Raw genomic sequence first — 23,320 nt, forward strand, 5'->3', positions numbered from 1 at the left:
TTTAGTGCGATTGAAATTTTGGTTTTCATTTGTCCCAAAGTTTCTTTCGATCAAAGCGCGAGAAGTACAGTTAAACCCCTCCTAAGGGACACCCCTCAAAGGCGGACACTCCTCTTATGTGGACAATTTTGAGTTCCCCAGTTCCAATGCAAGTAACATTATTAAACCTCTATCCTGCGGACACCTCTCTATTGCGGAAAAAAATCGTCCCGTTAGTGTCCGCATTAAAGGGATTTTGCTGTGTTATCAAAAGGGCCAGGGGGAGAGTAAGACATCAACTACGGCCAAGTGGGAGCAATCTGCAATTCGTAATTGCTTAATAATATTGTAATTATGGGGCCTGGTCAAGCTTGCCCTTAGGTCGAATATGACCCAACTCCCTCTACATCCCATGGTCAGAGTTTCATGATATAGAGAAAAGTAGTTTGAATTACAAATGTTTTTCATACTCAATTTTGGATTTCAACCCCTAAAAATTTCTTAGTAAAGAAGCTTAAATTGATTACTAGATATGTTTTAATAACTAGGGGACTCCGTGCCCTGCCGCTCTCCAACCCTCGAAGATTGCCTCGCAATCTTAATTGATTCACAAAGATTTAAATCGTCTATTAGAAACTATTAGAAAGAATCAGATTAAAAACGCATTTCAAGTTATGTTTGGAACCCCAAGTAAAAATCCCCCCCCCCCCCTCTCTCTCCCGTAGAAAATAGAATTTAAGTAATGAGCTCATAATAAGAACTCAATCCCGCTCCTAACCGAAGAAAAAAAGAATTTGATAAAAATATGCATAACCGAAATATTAAAAAAAAAAAAAAGCATTTTGAACAGCTATAGGTGCTAAGGGGCTCCTGAGCATTGCAAAACGACAGCTTTGTACGTTTGAAAAGTCGCTTTCAAATTCGTGTTCTCTAGTAATTTTGCTCAAGTATTTTGCTTTTTAGCTCTGGACTTTCATTGAGTTGAGCCTAGTTCTTTTCGCTTAGAAGAGAAACCCTTATATCTGCTATGCTAATCAATTGAGAAAATTGAAACAAGCTTTTTTTGATACAGAAAGAAAAATCTCTTTCGAACGACATATAATATTAACGGATGTGGGAAATCATTCATCCCTTTAATTGGCAATTTGAGTGAAATTTTAGATTAAAGAATTAATTATAAAAAAAATTAAAAAAAAAAAAAACTTAGGTGCAAAACCTCCGGGGTTCGAAGTAATTTTGTACAAAATTTCAAGACTGTAGGTGCTGTGGGGTCTCCTTGACGCAGGCAGACCCGCCTCAGACATCCTTTCACAATTTCTTCTTGACAATTTTTTTTTAATATATATAGCGAGACTATTGAACTAAATTTAATAGGAGAAAGTACACAAGGCAAAGAACACTGACATTTAAAAAAAAATCACTCCAGCATTTACTTTTTTTTACTATTCAAAAGGAAAACGTTTTTCTAAATACCATTTCAAGAAAATACTTGAGTACTGATTAATGCGATTTTTTTTTTTTCAGAAGTAGAAGAAACATTAAATTCAATTTTTTAAAGACAAACAAACAAAGCAAAAAAAACTCTGCAACATGTTTATTGCCCTCCCCCCACCCCCCAATCATTGTTGCTGAACAGTTTGCGTTTCTAAATTTTCAACTGCTGCCTAAATGAAGAAACAAGTAAATAAAATATTTTTTAGAGTTATTGGTGAGCATGTAATAGTTATTTAATATTGAAAATGTAGATGTATTTTAAATTAATTTTTAATTCTGCTGACTGTACATCTTTTTTTAAAAAATATAATTTTACACACACAGAATAGGTCAGCATATTATAAAGACGAATGGATTGGCCATTTATTTTAAAGCACACATTAAATCATGTATTTATTTATTTATTTTTTATTTATTAAAAATCAAAAATACATTTACAAGCAAGACCCGAGTTTCCTCATGTACATTCAGTGAAATCCCGTTAAAGCGAACACCAATGTGACGAAATATCGGTTTCAGCAAAATAAATTTCTAGCTCCGATTTCATTTCCCTTTCATTGCTCGAATTCCATCAGAACGCAATACTCGATACAACGAATAAAAAATTGCGGTCCCTTGAAGTTCGTTGCAACGGGGTTTCACTTTAGTCGGAAAAACAGATTGGGTCTGAAAATAAAAAACTTTTAGCTTACCGTGTCTGGACCAGAGACATTGACTAGTTCTGGCATGGGGAAGTGGACGGTGGTGAACGGCTTCCATGATGGAATAGGTGGGTTGAGGCTGATGGTGCAGTACTGGCCTTGCAGTTTGAGTTTGGTTTCATTCACGTGGATATTGACGCATTCCTCGTAGTTGCCCAATGACGTCAGCGTGCCGGACAGAAAACCTTCTGGGAACCTGCCCGAAGAGTCCAGCACTGCAAAAAGAAAGATTACTTTTGTATTTCTCAGAGTGGAACATACTTTTTATGCAGTCAAAACTGAACAACCTTAAAAGCGAAAAGGTATATCACAATTTTATAAATTCTAGAAAATCGCCCATCAAGTATGACGGGTTAAAATCGCTTCTATATTCGAACGAAGCAATTGCCTGTTTGGTGATATTTTGATAGTTGAAATTGTAAACCCTAACTCCAGTGGATTAACTCGAAACTCCAGTAGATAGCGCTCATTGTTGACCACTTTTTCGTTTCTTCATTCCCTTGAAATGACAATCTTACCATTAAAAGAGTTAATTACCGGATACAAATCAGCCTTGTCACAATAAAGCTTTCCTCTGCATGTTAAACATTGCCAGAAAGTATTATCAAATTATCATGCTATGGCGCGAGTTTCATTGTTGATCACGTTAGAGCGTTAGTCCATGAATGAATTCTTTATTATATATATATGAGAATATAAAGGGAAGTGTATTTGTTTGTTTGTGTGTGTGTGTGTGTGTGTGTGTGAATGTTCGTCATACAAATCCACAGTTTAGGTCAGGACGACAGTTTACGTTCGGACCTCAGTCCCAAATTTGGCGAAAAACCGATGCGTCGGACTTGCGCCGAAAAAATTCATTTTTTCGTGCCGCAAGTTCTTGTACATATACTTGCTCAAAAAGTATAATAATGCAAATAAAATTTAATTTTATTCGATTTTTCAAGCTTCCATTGTTCTATGGTTCTTAAGTGCTTGTTATGGCAAAAGTAATTTAAAATTTTATTATGGAGATCTATTCTTGTTGTCCTTTGACGTATCATGTTGTTTATCCGTGCTGTAGTTTTGCAAATAAAAAAAATCATTTTACATTATATATTAAAGCCTAATTCAATTTTATTGCCATTAAAGATTTTCCGTTTTCGGAGAAATTTAAACGAAATATTAATTTTAACGTCATGCACACGATAAAATTGTAATTAGAACTGTTCAATGATATTTGAATGCTATTGGAATGGGAACAGCAGAGCACAATAAAACGGCCCTAACTATAACTTGATATTTAGATAGAACGCTCTTTGTCCCTAATTCTGCTGTTGATAAAGGTCGTTAAGTCTCAAATCCAAAAGGGTCAATGTGCCCAAAATTCAAGATATGTTTGGGAGAAATCTTTCAAGTCTGGAAAAAAAAAAAAACCGTTGAATTTAAGTTACAAATACAATACACCTTGTTTATTCAAACTAATTGGGACAAAAGGCAATTCGGATAAACGAAAATCTGGGTAATATGGAGGATGTGCAAAACAAATCCTAGAAAAGCTAACATATCTTTTATTACAGGAAAAACAGTTTCGTTTTAACAAAATTACCGAGGATCGTTTCGCGCTAGCACTTAATCAAAAACAGTTCAACTGCTGTGATGTCGGACTGACTCTCCAAAGTAAGATGTGATGTCTGTTGGACAATTGTAATTAAGGGGGTCTCAGGACTTTTTAACCACAAAAAATCCGATGTTTTGAAAAACAATATATGTTATTGCCCCTAAGTTTCTGAACAGTTTGGTACTAAACTTTTAATGATCATCAAAATACTTCCGAAGTCATTAATAAAATAGTTGGGGCTGTTTACATTTGAGACCGTTGTGAGATTTAACTTTAAACGCGTTTTTCTCAAGACGTAAAACTTCTGATAATTATTCTATTGTTCTGAAATTTTGTATACATATTTTGTGGGACCTTTTTCATGACTTCAATTTAAGTAAAACTAGTAGAGAAAAAAAAATTAAGGGCAGGTTTTACATCACAAATATAGTTTTTATGGATCATCCAAAAAACGTAACTTTTGAACGCAAATATGATTCAATTTCGAAACCTTTTTTATTCTTTTTTTATATTCTTACATGTGCTACCTACTAGAAGTAACCATGAACAATTTCCGAGCTGAGTTCCAATTATTTTACTAATAAATTTAAAAAAAATAAATAAAACATGCCTTGTTCACAAAAATAAAATAAAAAAAAACTTTTAATGTTTAAAAATCGAGGCCAATTTAATATCAAAGTAGTAATTTTATAATTTGTGCAAACAAACAACGAGCTATTTTACTGATTAAAGGGAATCTAATATTAAGCTCTCTTAATTAAACTGCGGCTTAATTTTTAGTTATCCTTTCAGTTCAAATGTGTGTTAAAAATAGTACTTAGTAAATTTGACAATATGCTGACAATTTTGGTAGAATGTCTAATATCGATGTATTTCCCCACCATCATTTATTTTCACCTCAGAAATAATGACATTAATAAGGTCTGTCACGGAGGTGAGAAATTTTCCATTAATGTAGGCGTAATGGATACATTTTTCAGGGAAATATTTTTTTTCCTTCGTTGCAATAATCTGCACATGTTAAACATATGAAAACATGTTCACTTCTTTTTTTATATTAATTTACATCCCTGAAATTCAAGTTCACGGAGGTGAAAGTTCACAGTAACCACACTTAGTTTTTCCAACAAAATCTTCTTGCTTCTCGACAAAAACCTCACAACTTCTTTATGACTGAAAATAAACAAGAGGGCTAGCCTGTTCATGAGAAATAAAATGTGATCTCATTACTGCCACGTGTTAATGAGAAATAGCATTTTGTGTTTAGGTAACGGAGGTGAGAATTTATTGTGTGTCATGATTCCTTATCCTACTAAAACAAACTAAAGGACAATATTAAAAAACTAAATGTACTTAAACGATTAGTATTTGAGACACTTGTGAAAGAAATATTAAATAAATAAGTATATACTTTTAACCAAACAAGTTATAAAGCAACATAAACAGTTACACCAGGTGTGTAAGATGCCACGGAGGTGAGAATTCACATGTTGTGAACCAAAAACATATTGAAATAAAAATTATTATTGTAAAATTGTTGGCAGGTTTAAATAGGTATATTTTTGATTAAATTAAAAAGCATTGTTAAATGAATTGTTCCTTAAAGTTTTTACAGTAAAATGCGTGTGACAGAAAAGTTACCTCTTTTAAAGAATGACCCTTACACAAAATGTTGTTGCTATAATTATTTATTGCTATAAAAATATTTACTACTTTATGAGCTAAATAAAAAGAAATATAGCATCTTACTGGGGCACTTGGCTGTAGATTAAGTCAATTTTGCAAAATATAAGCCCATTATTTAATTTAGAATCCTGCACGAAACAAAATATTAACTTTTCATGATTTGGAGGAAAATCATATTACGTACTAGCCGCCTTCGGCGACCAGCTGGTCCGCCTTTTTACGCAATTCGCCTTTTGCGCCAGGGTTGCCGCCTTCGGCGGCTGCTTACACAATTTAGCGACGGTATTAATCAATGTTTTTCTCTATATATCAATATTATCATTCGCCTTTTTACGCCAATGTTGACTTTTTCGACGGTTGCTTAAAAAAAAATTGTCGATGGTATTAATCATTCTTTTTCTCTATACATCAATATTATCATTCGCCTTTTTACGCCAAGGTTGATCGGCGGCTGCTTAAATAAATTTTGTGTTGAATAAAGTATTTTCTAGATCTACCTCCCGTTATGTCCTTTGGCATATTTTTAAGTGGGGGGGGGGGAGGGGAGGCCCAAAGGCATCATACTCTTCATGCAAATTTTGTCGGAAAATAACAAAAAGCATTTCCACTTTTATGTGAAACATTGTTTTTTCAAAGTCATGGTGTGTGTTTGTGCGTGGGTTGGGGGAGGTGGGTGTGGAGGGGGGGCTATTGATCCCCCGTTGAAGTTCCTCTATTTCTTACTGTCCATCTACTGTATCCACCTCTATATTTGTCCACCTTTCGTTCTCTCTAACTATCTATCTATACGATCCATGCATATCTACCTCTGATAGTAATTAATCCTTTCTATGTAAAAAAAAAAAAAAAATTTTGCCCACTTAATATCATCTCTCTATCTATCAAACATAACCACCAATCCCTACAAAAATCATGCAAAAAACCGCGGGCTTTATTTATTTACTTAACATTACACGCAAAAAAAAAGGCTCTATGTTCCCTGTAGTGTGCAAAAAGCAGCGCTTGAAAAAGATAAAAAAAAAAATCACCGCTTTTATTGAATTAAAATGCGCAAAAATATTTGACCAATAATAAATATAGCAAACAGTCCAGAAAAAAAAAAGTTGGAAAAATAAAGATATGAAATTCTCTGAACGTTAAAAAGAAAAAAAGTGAAGAGAAAGCAAACGATTTCAGTTAGATCACATGATGAGGAAGTGCGGAACTCAGCCGGCAATGCTTACAGGTCGTGTCGTGTTCTGCATTTAAAAAATTGTAAAGAAAAAACTTTTGGGTATTTTTAAAAACTTTTTTCTTCTGAAGGGGGCGAAATGTTTTTACTATCACCAACTAAAATTTTAGAATTGAGGGCTGAATAATTTTTGGAGGATGGGTTTCGTAAAAAACTAAACCCAGAAAAAAATGCAAAATAAAGGTTTTTTCAAAAATTTATAAAAAATACAAAAATTGCTCTATCTTCAAAATTTTTTCATTCATCATATTTAAAATTAAATTTCCTACACTATAGTACAAAAATATTTGTGTGGTGCGATTGGTTCGGGGTCTGTGAGGTAAAAAGTACTAAAAAGTGCAAAAAAACGCATAAAACATTAAATAACTTTTTTTCTATTAAAAATATCAAAAATCGAAGCCCGAGGTGCACAACTTCAGCAAAAACTGCACCTGTATACCAATTTTCATCTTTCTAGGCCTTACCGTTTTCCCGGGATGCGCGCCACACACACACACACACACACAAACATCTTATTTTATTATATGTAATAGATAGATTGCGTCATAGTCTTAATTATTTTGAATGAAAAATCAATTTGAAGGTTCTTCATTATACATTCATATATATATTTGTAGTCATAAAAAGATCAACTTGCCGAAATGTCTTCTTATTCATTTTTTTTTTTTTTTTTTTTTTTTTTTTTTTTTTTGTCGACTACAAATTTGATTTGGATAAACCAAAGATTCGAAAAAACAGGGGCCGGATAAACGAGATTCTACTCTACAGTCAAATTGAAAAGCTTCGACATAGGGAGGTTTTCAAGGTAGGAAGGTTCGAGATCAACATTTTCGAGCTGCAGGCGAAGGAGCTGCTGTGGGAGAAAAATGAGTTGTCGAAAGTCAGTTATACAACGGAATGGTCGTGTACGTTAATTATACTCGAAACGTAAAACGTCTTTGAAATTGTTTTCCTTCATGCATAAAATTTCGATTAATTCTGTCACTATTTTCAAGGTCGTCGTAAATTTCATGAGTTACAAGGGAAGACGGGCGACCATAATCTGGAAAACCAGTCCCTTACTGTTTTACGACGTCATCGACGTGATATCCTTGCGTACGTCCTGATGGTGACGTCAGAGACAAACAAAGCGTCTTTTTGTGGGAAAAAAAGACTAATGGAAGTTTTAAGGGATCTGTAAACTGTCAAAACAATGCGTTTTAGTAGAAGTTCTAATTTACTATGTTTTCAATGAGGAAATTCAGTTCCTGAAGTTTAAGTTTAACTTGTCTGCTGGTAAAAGATTGACAAAAGCAATTGGGTGGTTAGGGTTGTAAAAATAAGCAAGGACTACGCATAATTGCACAAAAGGGATGCAAGGGTTACAAGGAACCTTTTTTTCAATGCAAAATAACTATTGCTGGTCTGAGTGCTAATTCTATGTTAGCTACCAGTTTGTTTGACACTCTTGGCTTCCTTAAGAGGTTTCCACCTCCAGCTTGTTCACTTCCTATGCCGGGCTGATGAGTGCTAATAAGCACGAAACTGCAGTCCTCGGCTGGAATGACTGAGCTGATGGTGTATTTCATGTAAAATACGTAAGCTGATCTCATGCAACCTGGTTTATTCTCCAAATGAAAGTTGAAGTCATTTTAATTGAAAATATCACACAAAATTAAGTCTTACGATAAATTTATAAAATTCACCCACATTCAAACCATACCATTCAAGATAAACTAGGGGTTTCGTGAAAAAGTGAATATTAAAAAGGTTTCTACTTATAAAAGAAATTAAGAAACGCTCTTCTGAAGAGATAAGAAGAATAACAAGATCAGTTGTTTTCATTTGTACCCCAGTCTCCCGAATGCGCAGTATGTATGATTCATAGAGCTTAAATTTGCATGAGAGTTCAAGGGAACGCAGCTCCTACACTTTTTTTTGAAATGAATTTTTACCAACCAGTTTGATAAGCAGTAAACCTCATGAATGGTGGGCTCTGGTGCAATCCAGTTCATAAATTTTGAAGCTAATGAACAGTCATTTTCAATCCCGTTGTTTCCTTACAGAATTGTTAACACATGTTTGGCAGACAATTGATAGTTTCTATTGCAGTAGTTCTACTCTTTAGTATTCTTAAATTTTTTTACTCAAACTTTTTTTACAATTAAATTCTAGCTATTGACCAAACTTTTTTTACAATTAAACTCTAGCTGTTACTCAAACTTTTTTTAAACTTCTAGCATTATCGATACAATTTTTCGTATTTTTTGGTAGTTAGTCACTTACTACCGACCTATAGTTGACAAACCTAACCAGGCAGCATTGTGAAGGCTTCGCAGATTCTAATCGCACCATACAAATGCTGCCCGCTAAGGATTGCCATAACTATTGGCAAACATGTCAAATACTGAGTGAAGTGTGTTTGAAGTTAAAGAAAAAATAATTAATTTGAACTTGGACATCTTGAATTCAAATTATGTTTTTCGCAGTCACGAATGCGTGTGTGTATGTAGGCGTCTGTGTTTGTGTGGGGGGAGGGGCTATGTGTGGGTGGGTAGTTGTGTGTATGTGTGGGGGGGGGTATGTGTAGGTAGTTGTGTGTATGTGTTTGTGTGTGTGTGTAGGTGTCTTTATGTATGCGTGTGTGTATGTGTTTGTGTATGTAGGTGTATGTGGGGTATGTGTGTGTGTGGGTAGTTAAGTGTATGTGTGTTTGTGTGGAGGGTATGTGTAGGTAATTGTGTGTATGTGTAGGTGTCTGTATGTATGCGTGTGTATATGTGTTTGTGTGTGTAGGTGTATGTGTGTATGTAGGTGTGTGTGTATGTAGGTGTGTGTGTATGTAGGTGTGTGTGCATGTAGGTGTGTGTGTGTATGTAGGTGTGTGTGTGTATGTAGGTGTGTGTGTAGGTGTATGTGTAAGTGCAGGAAAGTAAGTGACGCAACCTGGAGACGGGTTTCGCTTGAGGAGCAGCATCGTGAGGCAGCCGGCCGACGGTGGTGCTGCAGAGGGAGGCGGGGGGAAAATAAAACCATAGGAATTCAAAACTGTCAAGTGAGAACAATAAGAAATCGTAATTGCTCAAAAAAAAAATCCGCTGATTAGAAGAAAAGTTGATTCAACTCGTGTGAAGTCAACGAAAACGCCAATCAACTAGTTAACAGGCAACTTTTTCGAAACGATGATTTAACTAACCGTGTGTATGAGACCAAGGAGAAAGAAATTTAACCATGCTTCTTAAAAGCGGCAAAATTTTATAAAAACAAATGAACATTAAGGACTTTAAAGGATATTTATGCAGGGAGGGACATTAATTCAATGATGTCCATGTTACAGTACAATCCCAAGGTTATTTGATTATTAATTCCATCAGATCATCAGAAGTCTTTTTGTGAGAATTTTTCCTCTAAAGAAGGAGAGATTTCGTATCATTAAACACGAAAAATGATTTCAATGTCCGATGAAAAAGGAAATGTCATCAAATGACATGTCTCAAACCGCAAATTTAGGAACATAAAGACGAACTTATCTCAAGCTAGACAATGCTTTTAGAAATTAGACTCGATCAGTCTCAATCGTTGAATGTTATCTTAGCTTAATTTTCGAAATGGCAAGTATTGTTTAACTTGAGTAGAATGTTTTATTTTATCTTTCTTTAATATTTTTCGATGATTCATTTTTTTTCGTTATTTAAACGGAAAAAAAATTACTCTTTATTAATAGCTACTAGCGCAAAGATTTTCAACCGCTGGACAGGCACCAATCCATGGAAAAGGTTGACTGATCCTCAGAGATTTTTCAGCTGCTCTCCCCCAAAATAAACTTTCTTACAAAAAAAAAAAAAAAAAAAAAAGAAAGAAAGAAAGAAAGAAAGGGAAGGAAAATAAAACTGAAATCTCGTTACAACGAATACCAATGGAACTAAATATCCGTTTCAGCAAAATGAATTAATAGTCCTGATTAAATTACCAATTTACGGGAAAAACACAGAAAGGTAAGAAACAAGCTAGGTGCTGATTACTATAACGGTCTTATAAAATAAGATCAATATTTATGATCAAAATTTTCTCTCAGGTTGATACAATACGATTATAATTTAATTTACCATTCGTGTACATCAAATTAAAATGCTCGCTTGTTGAATGTACGAGTATTACTCACACTTGTCACTAGTTTCTCTTTTCTTGTCGCATCACAGGTTAAAATGGGAAATATTAAAATAAAAATGAAGTTTGAAAAACTTTAAAACGACTACGGCAAAAAAAAAAAAAAAAAAAAAAAAAAAACACTAAAAGGTAAGAAACAAGGCAGACGTTGTTTGATATCATCGTCTAATTGAGTAAAACAAGTGATTTGATAGGTTAGATGTTCCTATTTATTTAGTTCTATTGAAATCCTGTGTCTCTTTCACATTAATAACATTATAATTCAAGTCAAATGCCGCATAATGCGTTTTCAACTGCAGAAAAGAAATTCTTTGTGTCAAACTAAAATACTTGCTTGATATTAAAATACTTGTTGACAACGTATAATATCGGCATTTGAATTGAATTATAATGATATTATTGTGGAAGAGACACAGGATTTCAATAGAACTAAATAATCTAACATCAGTAGCATACATAGACTTCGGTGCACCTAACCCCCTTAACAGAATTTTTTTTAACATAGTATGTTTACAGAGCATGCGCCCCGCGCCACGAGGGTTGCGGTATTGCTATGCATGCCACTATCTAACATATCAAATGATTTACTTTACTGAATAAGATGAGGATATCAAGCAGCACCTACCTGCAAGTGTTTTTTTTTTCCTGCCGTAGTCTGATTTTAGTTTTTTCAACTTGATTTTTTCAAGAAACAAAATTTGATTGTTTTTAATTTCATTAAATAATACAAACTAAAGGGCAAAAGAAACTCTGCGCGTCCTCTCCCCCCCCCCCCCCCCCCCCTTGCTACCCCCAAAAATGTTAAAATGTGCAGACGATGAAATTTGATGCGTGAATTATGACAAATGACATCGTGATCAGAAAAAAATCCTTAAAAACTTTTCAGCTGAACATTTTTTTACAGGTTATGCTTATCCACACGCTTCTAGCAACACAAATGTTCACAAAATATTGATCTTATCTCTGGAAATTTTTACTTTATAGTTCCTTTTTTATTTTACAGGACATACTTCAAGAGAGACCTTTTGGAAAGGTTTCTGATTCTTCCGTTCACATAAAACAAATCTGAATTTATTACATCAATCACTGGAGGAAAATAGGAAGCAAAATTACGGACCAATTTTTGACGAGGCTCCGTTTGGGGTGTCCAGTTCAGTTCACCCAAGGTCAATAAACTTATGTGACGCAGATCTGGGAATTACCGAAGAATGGTATCATGAATGGAATGTTCCACGAATTATAACTTTCTTGAAATAGCTCAGGCTTGTATAACATCAATTATTTTGTTACATAATTCTTGAACTTTAGAGAATTCTAATACTTCGAATATTCGTACTGCTAAATATCACTTCCGTGTCTGAAATTCCCATGTTAAAAAGAGTATCATCTAGTGCAGGGGTCACCAACCTTTTTCGTTGAGGAGATCGTTTTGTTTCGGAATACTTCTCAGTTTTTCCACATCATTTCGGAAATTACTTCAGAGATCAATCATAATTTCTAGTGGCAGCAAATATTTAGAGCATTTTTTATGCTGATAAGTATATGTTCATTACTACATCATTCATCGTGCAATTAGTGCAGAGGTATATTAACGTAGTAATATCGTGAACAGGGTTTTTTCTTTTCTTAAAAGCAACTGTGAAGAAAGAGAAGTCTTTTACTGAGCTTTGTCTTGAAGTTGGCCATATACGGAAAAGTTCCGAGACACAACTTGATATTAAAACACATAATCTCAGAAAAATTTCAAAACATTTACAAGAGTAAAAATAGCTTTCAAAACAACTCTTTTAAAGATATCTTGAATAGTTTCATCATTTTATTAATAATATTATTATTGTTAGTATTATTTTTATCATTGTTATTATTATTGTGCAGAAGAGGCTGAACTGACTTTGATCTGTACTGGGCTGTGTTGAGGGCGATGGCAAAAGCCTAAAGTTGTGGCATAACTTTAAACATGTATATATAACGTTACTATTATTATTATTATCTTATTTGTTTTCATTAAGGTTTTTTATTATTATTAATATTATTTATTATTATTAATACATATTCTTTTTTATTATTATTGCAATAATAATAATAATTATTATTATATTAATAATAATTATCTACACTCAATTACAAGATCACCGTTGTTTTGACACACACACAAGGACGCTATGATGAGGGACGCCCATATGGAAAGTCACGGGAGATCACTGTGGCTTCCTAAAAAATTTCTTATTCCGGAATAATTGTCTGTCGATTTGGCTAATTTGGTGACATTATTGCAATTGTTTTCTTCCTTTGCATTAATGCCCAATATCTCTTCTTATTAGACCTGGTGTGAGTGCATGCGCTTATTGTAACATTCGCTGAAATTCGGTAAGTTGAGAAATACTTTCCTGCCAAATATAAAATTTTGAAACTCCCTGCCCGGCCAAGCAATGTTGAACACATTTTAAATTGATCCGCCATCGACTGTGGTCCGGCTATTTCAAGTCCATAGATCCGGCCGAGTTAACACACCTGAAAATCCTTAAAAATTGGACTTTTCTTATTAATCTGAGCACGCGCAAACGCAGAAGTTGCATCATTTGAAAGAGGTCATCTTCCCGGAAGTAGGCCTTGACTAACGAAAAAAAAAATTATATCTCTTAAACGGGCGTCGGAACCAGGGCTGCAGAGTCGGAGTCGCAGAACGAGAGTCTGACTCATTTTGGGATAAAAGAGTCGAAGGCCCTAAAATTCCCAGAGAGTCGGCCATTTTCCCCCCAAGTCCGCAACTCTGCCAGTGCTTGCGAAATCGGAGTCAAAGCCGGAGTCGGACTGATTTTGAGATAAAACAGTCGGAGTTAAAGGTTCTAAAATTCCCGGAGTCGGTCATTTTCACTCCGAATCCGTAGCCCAAGTTGGTACCCTGAAAATGCGTAATGTTAAACTGCTTAACTTTATGTACTCTTTTCAGAAAAAGTCTTATGATAGAAACTTAGTCTTAAAAGTCTTCAAGACAGCCTACTAAAGTGAAATTTTTAGGCAATTTTGTTTATTTCACAATTTATTCATTTTCAACCAATATTAAATTCTTAATGAAAAAAAAACTTTTCGACCTTAAAAACAGTTGTTTCAGGAAAAGAAAAGCCCTAAAACAAAAATTTCACTTCAGTATAATTATGAGCTTACAAATGAAATGCGGTGAAAATATCAGAGCAATGTGTAACGCAGTTTTTTAGAAAATGAACATGAATTTTATACATTGACGTTTTGAGAAAATCACGTTTGAAATGTTGTTGTGAATCAGTTGATCGCATATCTGATACATTTTTTTAAAAAAAATTAACTTAGTTGCTTTTAATTTGCATTGAAACATGAATTCAGTGTCGTTTGAAAACTCTTGCTTTGAATATTTTTAATGTTTAAAAACTGATTTTTTAAAGGCTTTAGGGTACCAACCTTGTTGTAATGTCGACAGAAGTGGTAAGAAAACTCAATGTGCATAAAATATAATTGGAGATCATATCCTGATCAGAGCCAGATTTATGATTTTTCTGAGCCGAGGCAAAAACTTGAAACTGCAGCCAATACCCACATTTCCGAAATTTTCGAAGAAAAGCTGCATAACCGCTTTTTCTGCCCTCATCAGACCAAAAATAACATAAAATGTTTTGTTAGAGGGAGAGAAGGCTTTAATTTCAAGGAATTTCCGAGGTCCTTACCAATCATTGAAGCTTTTATATCGACCTCCAACGGAAAGAACACACACACACACTAAGTTAATTTACCGTCCCCAGAAATTTCTGCGCGGGGCAAGGGTGGCAGCTTGCTCCTCCCTACATCTAACAGTGATCATAATACAACTGAAATTAATAAAAACGGAAATACTATATATTTTATAATACACACTTTTATTCAGTAAGTTACCGCCCTATAGCCAGGGCTAAGGCAGAAATACATGAAATTCACCGCCAGCTCAGTCAACTGCAGTCGAGGATTGCAGTTTCGTGCTTATTAGCACTCATCATCCCGGCATAGCAGTGACTGAGCTGGAGGTGGAAAAACCTCTTAAGGAAGCCAAGAGTACCAAACAAACTGGTAGCTAATACAGAATTAGCACTGACCAGACGTGTGACCGAAACAATGGTTCGGTTCAACTCGAATATTGAAGGCAAGTAAGTTACAGCCCTATTTCATGTATTTCTGCCATAGCCCTGGCTATAGGGCGGTAACTTACTGAATATACCTGCCTTGCCTTCAATATTCGAGCTGAACCGAACCATTGTTTCGGTCACACGTCTGGTCAGTGCTAATTCTGTATTAGCTACCAGTTTGTTTGGCCTTCTAGGCTTCCTTAAGAGGTTTTCCACCTCCAGCTCAGTCACTCCTATGCCGGGATGATGAGTGCTAATAAGCACGAAACTGCAATTCTCGGCTGCAATTGACTGAGCTGGTGGTGTATTTTATGTACACAACACTTTTATTGTAAAATGCTGAAAGTCTAAATCATTTTCGGGCAAAAAAGAATTACAAAGTGAATGGTTTGCCGTCCGGGTGTTTGCCATGGATAGATGCAAAATTTCCTAAAAATATTCAAGACCTGTTCAATTCTTCTTTGCGAATTTATGAATTAATTAGTTACCAATTAATGAATGGTAGATTAAGTAATCTGTTTATTTGTTTTAAGCTTTTGCTCTAAACAAGCGTTTGCTCTTAAATTGGTGTAGATTTTCGATAGGGAAGATCGGGAAAGAAAAATGCCCATCAGAAGCCACGCAGTGGGCACGCATTCACCTTAAAAAATCACAAAATTTCCCAAAAGAATTTTGATAATCATTATTTAATATTATTGTTTTAATAAGAAGAGTATATTGAAAATCATTTCAGCCTAAACAAGCCAGAATAGCGAATAAATACTTTGTGCTGAAAATTAAAATAATCTGTTATCCAACTTTTTGAAGCACAAAAAAATGCAAATTATTGCAGACACGTGTTTTGGTGTAACAAGGAACACCTTTTTCAATGCAAAGAAGTGTGAGCATCTGGATGAAAAGTCATTTACAAATAAATAAACAAAACTAAATTTCCCTTCCCATTTCCATTAAAACTTCATTTTATCTATTCATTTTAGTTATTATTTTATGGTCTCTTGATTACCACATCCTAATGATCATTTCTTTTTTTATGGATATGCCTCATATTACTTATTCTAGAAAATCACCAGTCATACTATGACGGGTGCTAATTTTTTCGCCGTTTCCATTCCATTCATAGAAACAAGAAACTCAACGAATCGAGTCCTATCGAAATTGATGATTGCAAAAAACATAATTTGAAAACAAGACGTCAAAAGTCAAGTGAATGCTGGATGTTCTTTTTTGTAATAATTATTATAATTTTATTTAGTTCTTTGTTTATTTACTTATTTTTTTCCATTGATGAAGGGAAGTAAATGTTATTGAATAAAATTCATCAATCTGAAAAAAATAATCAGTCAACAGAAAATAGCCTTTGCGTGCCTAAACAAATTTGTCTATAACCATTCGATGATTAAAATAGAGGAATCTCTGCAAATATATTTCTCAGAAAACTAAATACAGCCGCATTTTATATATTTAAACGTTGAAGCAAAGTTGTAAGAAAATATGAATAAAAAAGAAAGTTATTATTATTTTATGTGCGAGCAATTACGTATTCCTTCAAGGATTTTAGAATCAAGATGTCCTCGGAAAAAGTTAGCGAAAATTTCCGCTTTTATTTTTCATTCTTTCATGATTAGAATAAATAATAAGCATTCCGGGAAGGGAAAATATTCCTGATACAGATGATTATGAATAACAAATGCTTATTTTACAATATATTTTAAGACTGAATTACACATATGATAACGGCACCAGTAACAGACATGCTTAAGACATCGCTTTCAGGTTAACTCAATTTTCTGAACCTTTTGATGTATTTTAGACTTTCAAAACTAATTTTCTCTCATGCAACTACATCTGATCTAACGTTTGGCTGCTTCTGGATCCTCTGAATTAGTTAAATTTATTTTTATTTGCTCAATTTCGAAAGAAATTCCGACCCCCCAAAAACAGACACCGACAATTCTGATGACACTCAGTAACAGATAGGATGAGGAAAGGACGGGTAATGGACAGAATTCCGCTTTTTCTTTTCAAAATGTGCAAAAGTCCTTTATTTTTAGAACTAAAGCCTAATTAAATTTAAATGAACGTGAAACACCAGCTGACCTCGTGGTGTCTGTTCATATAACCTTCCACCACTGCTTTGTAAATATCAACTGACTCATAAAATTCACTCCGATAACACTAGAGCAGCGGTTCCCAACCTTTTTACTTGTGCGGCCCACCAGTTTTGCAGAAAACACCATTGAGCCCCACTAACTACTATATATTACTTGCACAGCCAAAATTTACTTTCTGGGGGGCTGCTGCTACCCCTGCTACTTAAAAGCTGCATGGGATTTTCTGTTCTTCCTCTACTAGGGATTTGATATCTGGATTAAAAATGGTTGGGTTTAGTCTCAAATAACTCGCAACACTCGATGCATTTCTGCACAATCTTTTTATTTATTTATTTTTTTTTTTTAATGTGAGTAAAAGCCTCATTCTAATAGGTAGGTTGTCGAAAAGCCCCTAAAGTGTCTTAATTCACTGGTTAGTCATCATATTCAACAAAGGAGGAACATTTTTAACTTGAAGCTTGAAGCTAATGCTAGTTTTTTTTTTCTTTTTTTAACCAATTATCTTTAAAGAGTTTCTGATTCATTAGATTTCATCCTCAATAATAGGAAAAAATTCTTAAGAAATATTTTAAAATCTTAACTTTAAAGTTCTTCATAGGCTAAAATCAAGGGAAAACTTTTGAGTGACGATACATCTAATAAGTGAATTTTCGCAAAAAAACGGAAATCCACTAATCTTGGGGGACCCCAAAATTTATCTTGATGTTTCAGATTCTTGACCAGTTTCCACGGCACAGTAACACTCAGTTCGTGGCAAACTTGCGGGCCGCGGGCCATGGCTTGGGAACCGCTGCACTAGAGGGTTTGCACACCGTATTCATGGGCAACAGCAACATCCGTTTTACCCGTTTAAAATCCTTATTATTTAAATCCAAACTTATGGCTGTCTGTTACTGGACCCTTGTCTGTCACTTCTGCCATTAACCTGTAGTGTTGTAAAATCATGGCAGCTAGAATCAGATCACCCTCAGTCGCTTCTTTGGTGGGTATCTGAGATCTCTGACATTTTTCAAATGGGTCCTTCTCACAAAAACCGCATTTTCACCTCCTTGTTGTAATTCACGATTGCCTTATGACTCATTTACATTTTTAGGGGTTTCAATCATTGAGAAGGATTAAAGGATGGCGTGGGAGAAGCCTTCAATCCAAGGATCCCAAGTCACGTGATGTATTTGAAAGTAAAGTTTTGGCAGAAACTGGGTTTCTTGCTCTCGTTTCACATAAAACATGCCTCCCATTCGTCGAAGTTGAACCATGTGACTTGAGTCTTTGCCTCAGCATTTCCTGAGCCAATGATTGTACTTGCTCTCTCCAGTAACAAATTAATGCTCTGAGGTTTCAATCTTTTCAGAACAGAGTTTTGCAAAATAATTAAAGTAAAATTGCTATATTGTATTTTAAATATCTTTAATGTAAGTTTAAATTCTCAAATGGCATTTCCTCATTGTCCCGACTGCTAGTAAAGAAAAAAAAAGAAAGAAAGAAAAAATTATTTCTTAGCAAACAAACAATATGTTCACATTTTTGATTTCAAAATGTTGACTAAGATTTTATTTAAAAAATCATTTAAAATTCAATTTTCATTTAAAATTTGCTCACGCAATTGTTTTTAAATTTGTCCCCAGCGGGTAATGTTATGCCCTCACAACAGTCAATTTCCTTCCCAGAGTCACAGCGAACTCATTTTTTTTCTTTTTTTTTAACAAAAAGTAAAGTAATTTACAGCTGGCAACCCAGAAAAAATATGGCAGCATATTTGCGTCTTTAAATCTATGGAAATTTGTTTTTGGAATCTGTATGAAAGCATAAAATCAGGTATAGATTTTTGCATCTGTCATTCCCTCACATCTGTTTTTACAGTTAAATAAAATAAAATAATGAATGAAATTGAATCCTCCTCGTCCGAGAATATTCGTATGCGAATAAACTCAAATATCAGTTGGGCGTAACTATTAGAATCGAATTTTAATGAATTCAGTGAAGGAACGACGCTTAAGTGGAGGGTATAGTGCTAACTATTCAAAAAACATTTTTATTTTTCAGGACCAATATTTTTTAAAAAGCTTTAGCATATATCTATACATCATTGTAAAAGGTTTCATCTGATTCCGCACACTTTAATTTTTCTTAGCTTCATAAGCTCAGATTAACTGTTTTTATGAGAAGGACACAAATGCTTCGAAATTTTCAAAAATTGCAGATTTTCACCTGTCATTATTTTTACATGCTTGGGGCTCACCAAGTAGGAACTTCTCAATAATCCATCGTTATTCCAGGTGGGAAACAGTGGCAGTACATTACAGTTGACACTAAATGGTAGGGCAAAGGTAAGAAAAATACATTACATTTCGATAGTACGGAAGAGGGAACTACATTGGGAGGTTCTCAACTTGTGGTTCCTTTACTAAGCTTCGATAAGTAGGTGAAAATAATTTTTAATTATATTATAGATGAGCTCCAATCAGGTTGCTATCGGAGTTATTGGGGGCCTTTTATTTCATGCAAGTGCAATTTTTGTCCAAAATCATCTGCATGCAAAAAACACTTTTGTTAGAAATGGTAAAAGATATACTACAACTGAAGGACGACTTGAAAATAGGTTAGCACTTAAAAATTGATCCGAACAGAATGAGCAAAAGAAAAAAAAAATGCAGCCGAACTTTGTGTCCTAACAATCATAACTGATTTACTGCTCGCTAACTGCTAGTGGCAGGACTGAAAACAGTGTGACTGAGTTTATGACTGAAGTCCCTGCAGACATAAAAGTTTCCATTGAACTGCTAACTGCAATGCCATTTTTAAATGATATGAGGATCAACACAAACCTACTGAAGCATTTAAGCTGTAGCCCGATTAACAAAAAAAATTACCATGTGTTCCGATAGCCATAAGGGAAGGTTTTTTAGAATTTCAGGAGAACTCAGAAAATGAGGGGAGATTGAATATGTGTTTTGAAATTCCTCAAAAAATTGTTCAGAAAAGCTATTTATGCGTTTAGTTAAGTTAAAGTATTATTGCTTTAGAAAATGAAAATAAGCTGTACCACAAGCACTGATAGTTTTGTCCTTAACACGATGCGATTGTTCTTCAATTTTCCCTTAAGAGTATTAAAACAATATCAGATGTCGATGATAAGAAAAAAGTCAAAAAATGAAATTACAACTTCCCTCACTTTTTTATTTTATTCAAAACTATTTTCTTAATTGGCTTCACGCATGAATGTGATGCATGATGTGACTACTTTAAGCCTAAATCGTTGCCATTTTCTGTAACAAAATCCATAAAAGATAGGATTGGAAAATTATGATTCTAAACTATGCAGGAAACTATTTAGATTTATCTAAATAGCATGAAATAACTGACTTTTGAAACAATGATTTACCATTGTGTGCTTGGTCTTCCATCGGCTTTTTATGCATAATTTGCACTTAGAATAGATTGGAAAATATATCTCTTGATTTATGGCGCCTGATAAATTTAACTTAAGTATTTTGAGACGTGTCGCAATCTTACGCATTATGTGATGAAATTTCCTTAACCAATTTAACTGTAATCTCAACACTTGAGGTCAATTATGAAACAAATAAATTGTTTAAGTTGTGAAGTGAAGCTCTAGACAAAATAGAAATCGAACCTGCAAAAATTGTAACTTAAGATGGATTAGTGATGTGAAAATACTGGCAATCGCAGAAATTGATAGCACCGATCAATCAATAAAACATAAAATTATCAATAGGTGTGGTTGACTGCTACGGAAACTTTTTCTTCCTTGGCACTCAATCTGGTTGCAATAAAGTGAAAGTCTCAAATAGAAACTCTTTTTTTACCATTGAGCAATGGGATTTTGTACAGTCTGGAAATACTTCCTTCTAATGTGTTCACTGTAGTGAGCAATAAGATGGTAATCTGCTAAGACCGAATAAAAAAAGTGTGAAGAAAAGGAAACTGCTTTTTTCGACAACTATATTCGTTGTGGATATCCAATGACTTTTCGTTGTCCATTAAAGATTGGCAAGGTCATCTTCTCAATTTGCCATCACAGACATGCGTGGAAAACTACCCGGTACCAGTTCCAACCGGATAAATGGATGGAATTTTTTCACGAAAAATGGCATCCTTCTCAGCCTCTATGCAAATATCAGAGTTCAGAGCCAAGTAGTGTTCGTGAATCTATAATGTGGAATTGGTAACCATTAGATGAGCAGCGCCAAATACAAATACACTTTCTTAAATTTCATGAACTTTTCGAGATTGGTAGTTTAAAAATAACTTTTGAAACTTTCTTACGATAAAATGACAGCAAGGAGGACACTGCCAATTAGTGTTGCCTGTAGGATTTCTTTCGTGATGAAAAGTGTACTACAGATGAGTAAGGACAAGGATATTAACACTTTTCTGAGTGTCCACTACAAAAAGTTTTACCTCTTTCCCTAATACCGTCGAAGGTGGTCTAAAATTGAGTTTTTTGAACTTCAATGTCGAAATATTGGAGGGGGGTGAAGCCCTGAGCCTTCCACCAAAAGATTGTTCCTTACCCTACTAGGATGATGTTTTTGGTTTTAAAATATGTTTTCCGAACTTTTAAGCTTTCTCTTCTGGTTTCGTGATTTGCTGAAACATAAGGGTATCTTTCTCAGGCATAAGATTTTTTTACTTTCTAGCTCCCCACAATTTTTCTTTGGTATTGTAGTTAGTTGAAATGTTTTGTTATCATTCAGGATTTGCTTGATTCCAAGAATAGAACTGCATTGTGTTTGCGCATTATTGATGTGCACACTGCCTAGCTACCCTCAGAAGTAACTGATTTGCTCCGATAATGTAAGGAGTCAAAAGTTTTTTTAACTGCACTTAGATAATGTGCAAATTTGCGGGTTTTACGTCACACAAGTTCAAAAGTGTTTTAAACCGTTTTATTCTATGTGTTATAGTTTTTTAAGTTGGCTTATGTTTGTTTCTACCAACTAATTTTTTGATTATTTGATTGTATTGACTTGTTTCTTTTTTGTCGAAACATCTAACAATACATTGGTTTTTTAAACTTACAGAAACGTTGATATTGTTCCAGCAAATATCTTATTTTCACTTTAACGAGAGCCTAGTAGGTAATGTGCGGATTGTCGGTAGTTAATTTGCAGATTGTTTAGTAGTTTGAGAAACAAAACTATTTTTGACAAACGGATGGCCCTTGTAAATCTGTATATTAACTGGACGATAAACTGTAGACGAACTGATTTGTGCACTTTGACGTTAATACATGCAACCATTTCTTAAAGTATTATTCTTAACAAATCAAAGTGGCTGCTGACGATTTATCACACAGATATTGCAGGTGACTTGAGGGGAGACGGAAGGGGCAAATTCTCCCTATTTCAGTGGGTTACTTTCGTTGAATTTTGATATAAAACATGAAGGAAGGTGGGTAAGGGCGGCAGTTTCAAGTTTTTACCCCGACTCAGAAAAATCGAAAATCGTCACTGCCACACAGACGTGATTCGTTTACGCAGAAGTCGTTGCTGTATACCTCCAGAAAAATTATGTTTAGTGGGCCATAGCTGCTTTATGAATCTGTAATGTAATTAAATGTTACATTTACAATCTACAGGAATCAGTACTTGAAATAAAATCTTTTGGTGAAGGGCCATTCCACGGAAAAAGGTAGTTCTGTCCCACACGTGTGGTGCCTCATACAGTTGGCTCTCTGTTTAACGACGCTCTATTTAACGACGGCTTTTCACGGTCCCAGATGGTCCACTACAGTGTTAAAAGCATTCTATTTAAGGACGCTTTCTATTTAAGGACGATTTTTTGTGGTCCCTTGAAAGTCGTTAAACAGAGAGCCAACTGTATATTTCATTAAAAATAATAATTTGAAAGGGTAATGGTAAAAATTTTGCTGATTAACAAATTACAAACGAATGTGTGATTCTTTCAGCAAAAGATTTCGTCATTGCCGTTTTAAATAATTACTTTTTAATGAAAAATATGAACCGTAACGAGCGGGGCAAAGTGACTACTTTTCGTAGAATGGACCAATACATATTGTTTTCAATAGTTTAAACCTTCGTTTCATAAGTTGTGTTCCGCGGAACACAAAGGTTCCATGGAGCTCTCTCAGGGGTTCCATGAGGCTTGCATGCTTGCTTTTCACACCTTTCAAATTTGTTCTTTAAAAAATCGCTAAAACTAACGCTTTTCCAAAATTTAAAATAAATTTAATTTCGAAAAGTAATCTGAGCGTTATTACC

The 23,320-nt window shown here is 34.5% G+C and overlaps 1 protein-coding gene across 1 annotated transcript in view; it reads right to left on the reverse strand.

The window, feature by feature from the left end:
- Nucleotides 1-1,598: 1,598 nt before the first annotated feature.
- Nucleotides 1,599-23,320, reverse strand: part of LOC129230376 (uncharacterized) — a 57,958-nt gene continuing 36,236 nt past the window's right edge. The window contains exons 2-3 of the mRNA XM_054864774.1: nucleotides 2,166-2,389; nucleotides 1,599-1,643 (exon numbers count right to left, since the gene is read on the reverse strand). Coding sequence (XP_054720749.1) covers nucleotides 1,599-1,643; nucleotides 2,166-2,389 — 269 coding nt within the window. The remainder of the gene's footprint in view (nucleotides 1,644-2,165; nucleotides 2,390-23,320) is intronic.

Source organism: Uloborus diversus, chromosome 9 (genome assembly GCF_026930045.1).
Source record: "Uloborus diversus isolate 005 chromosome 9, Udiv.v.3.1, whole genome shotgun sequence".
Taxonomy (NCBI): Eukaryota; Metazoa; Arthropoda; class Arachnida; order Araneae; family Uloboridae; genus Uloborus; species Uloborus diversus.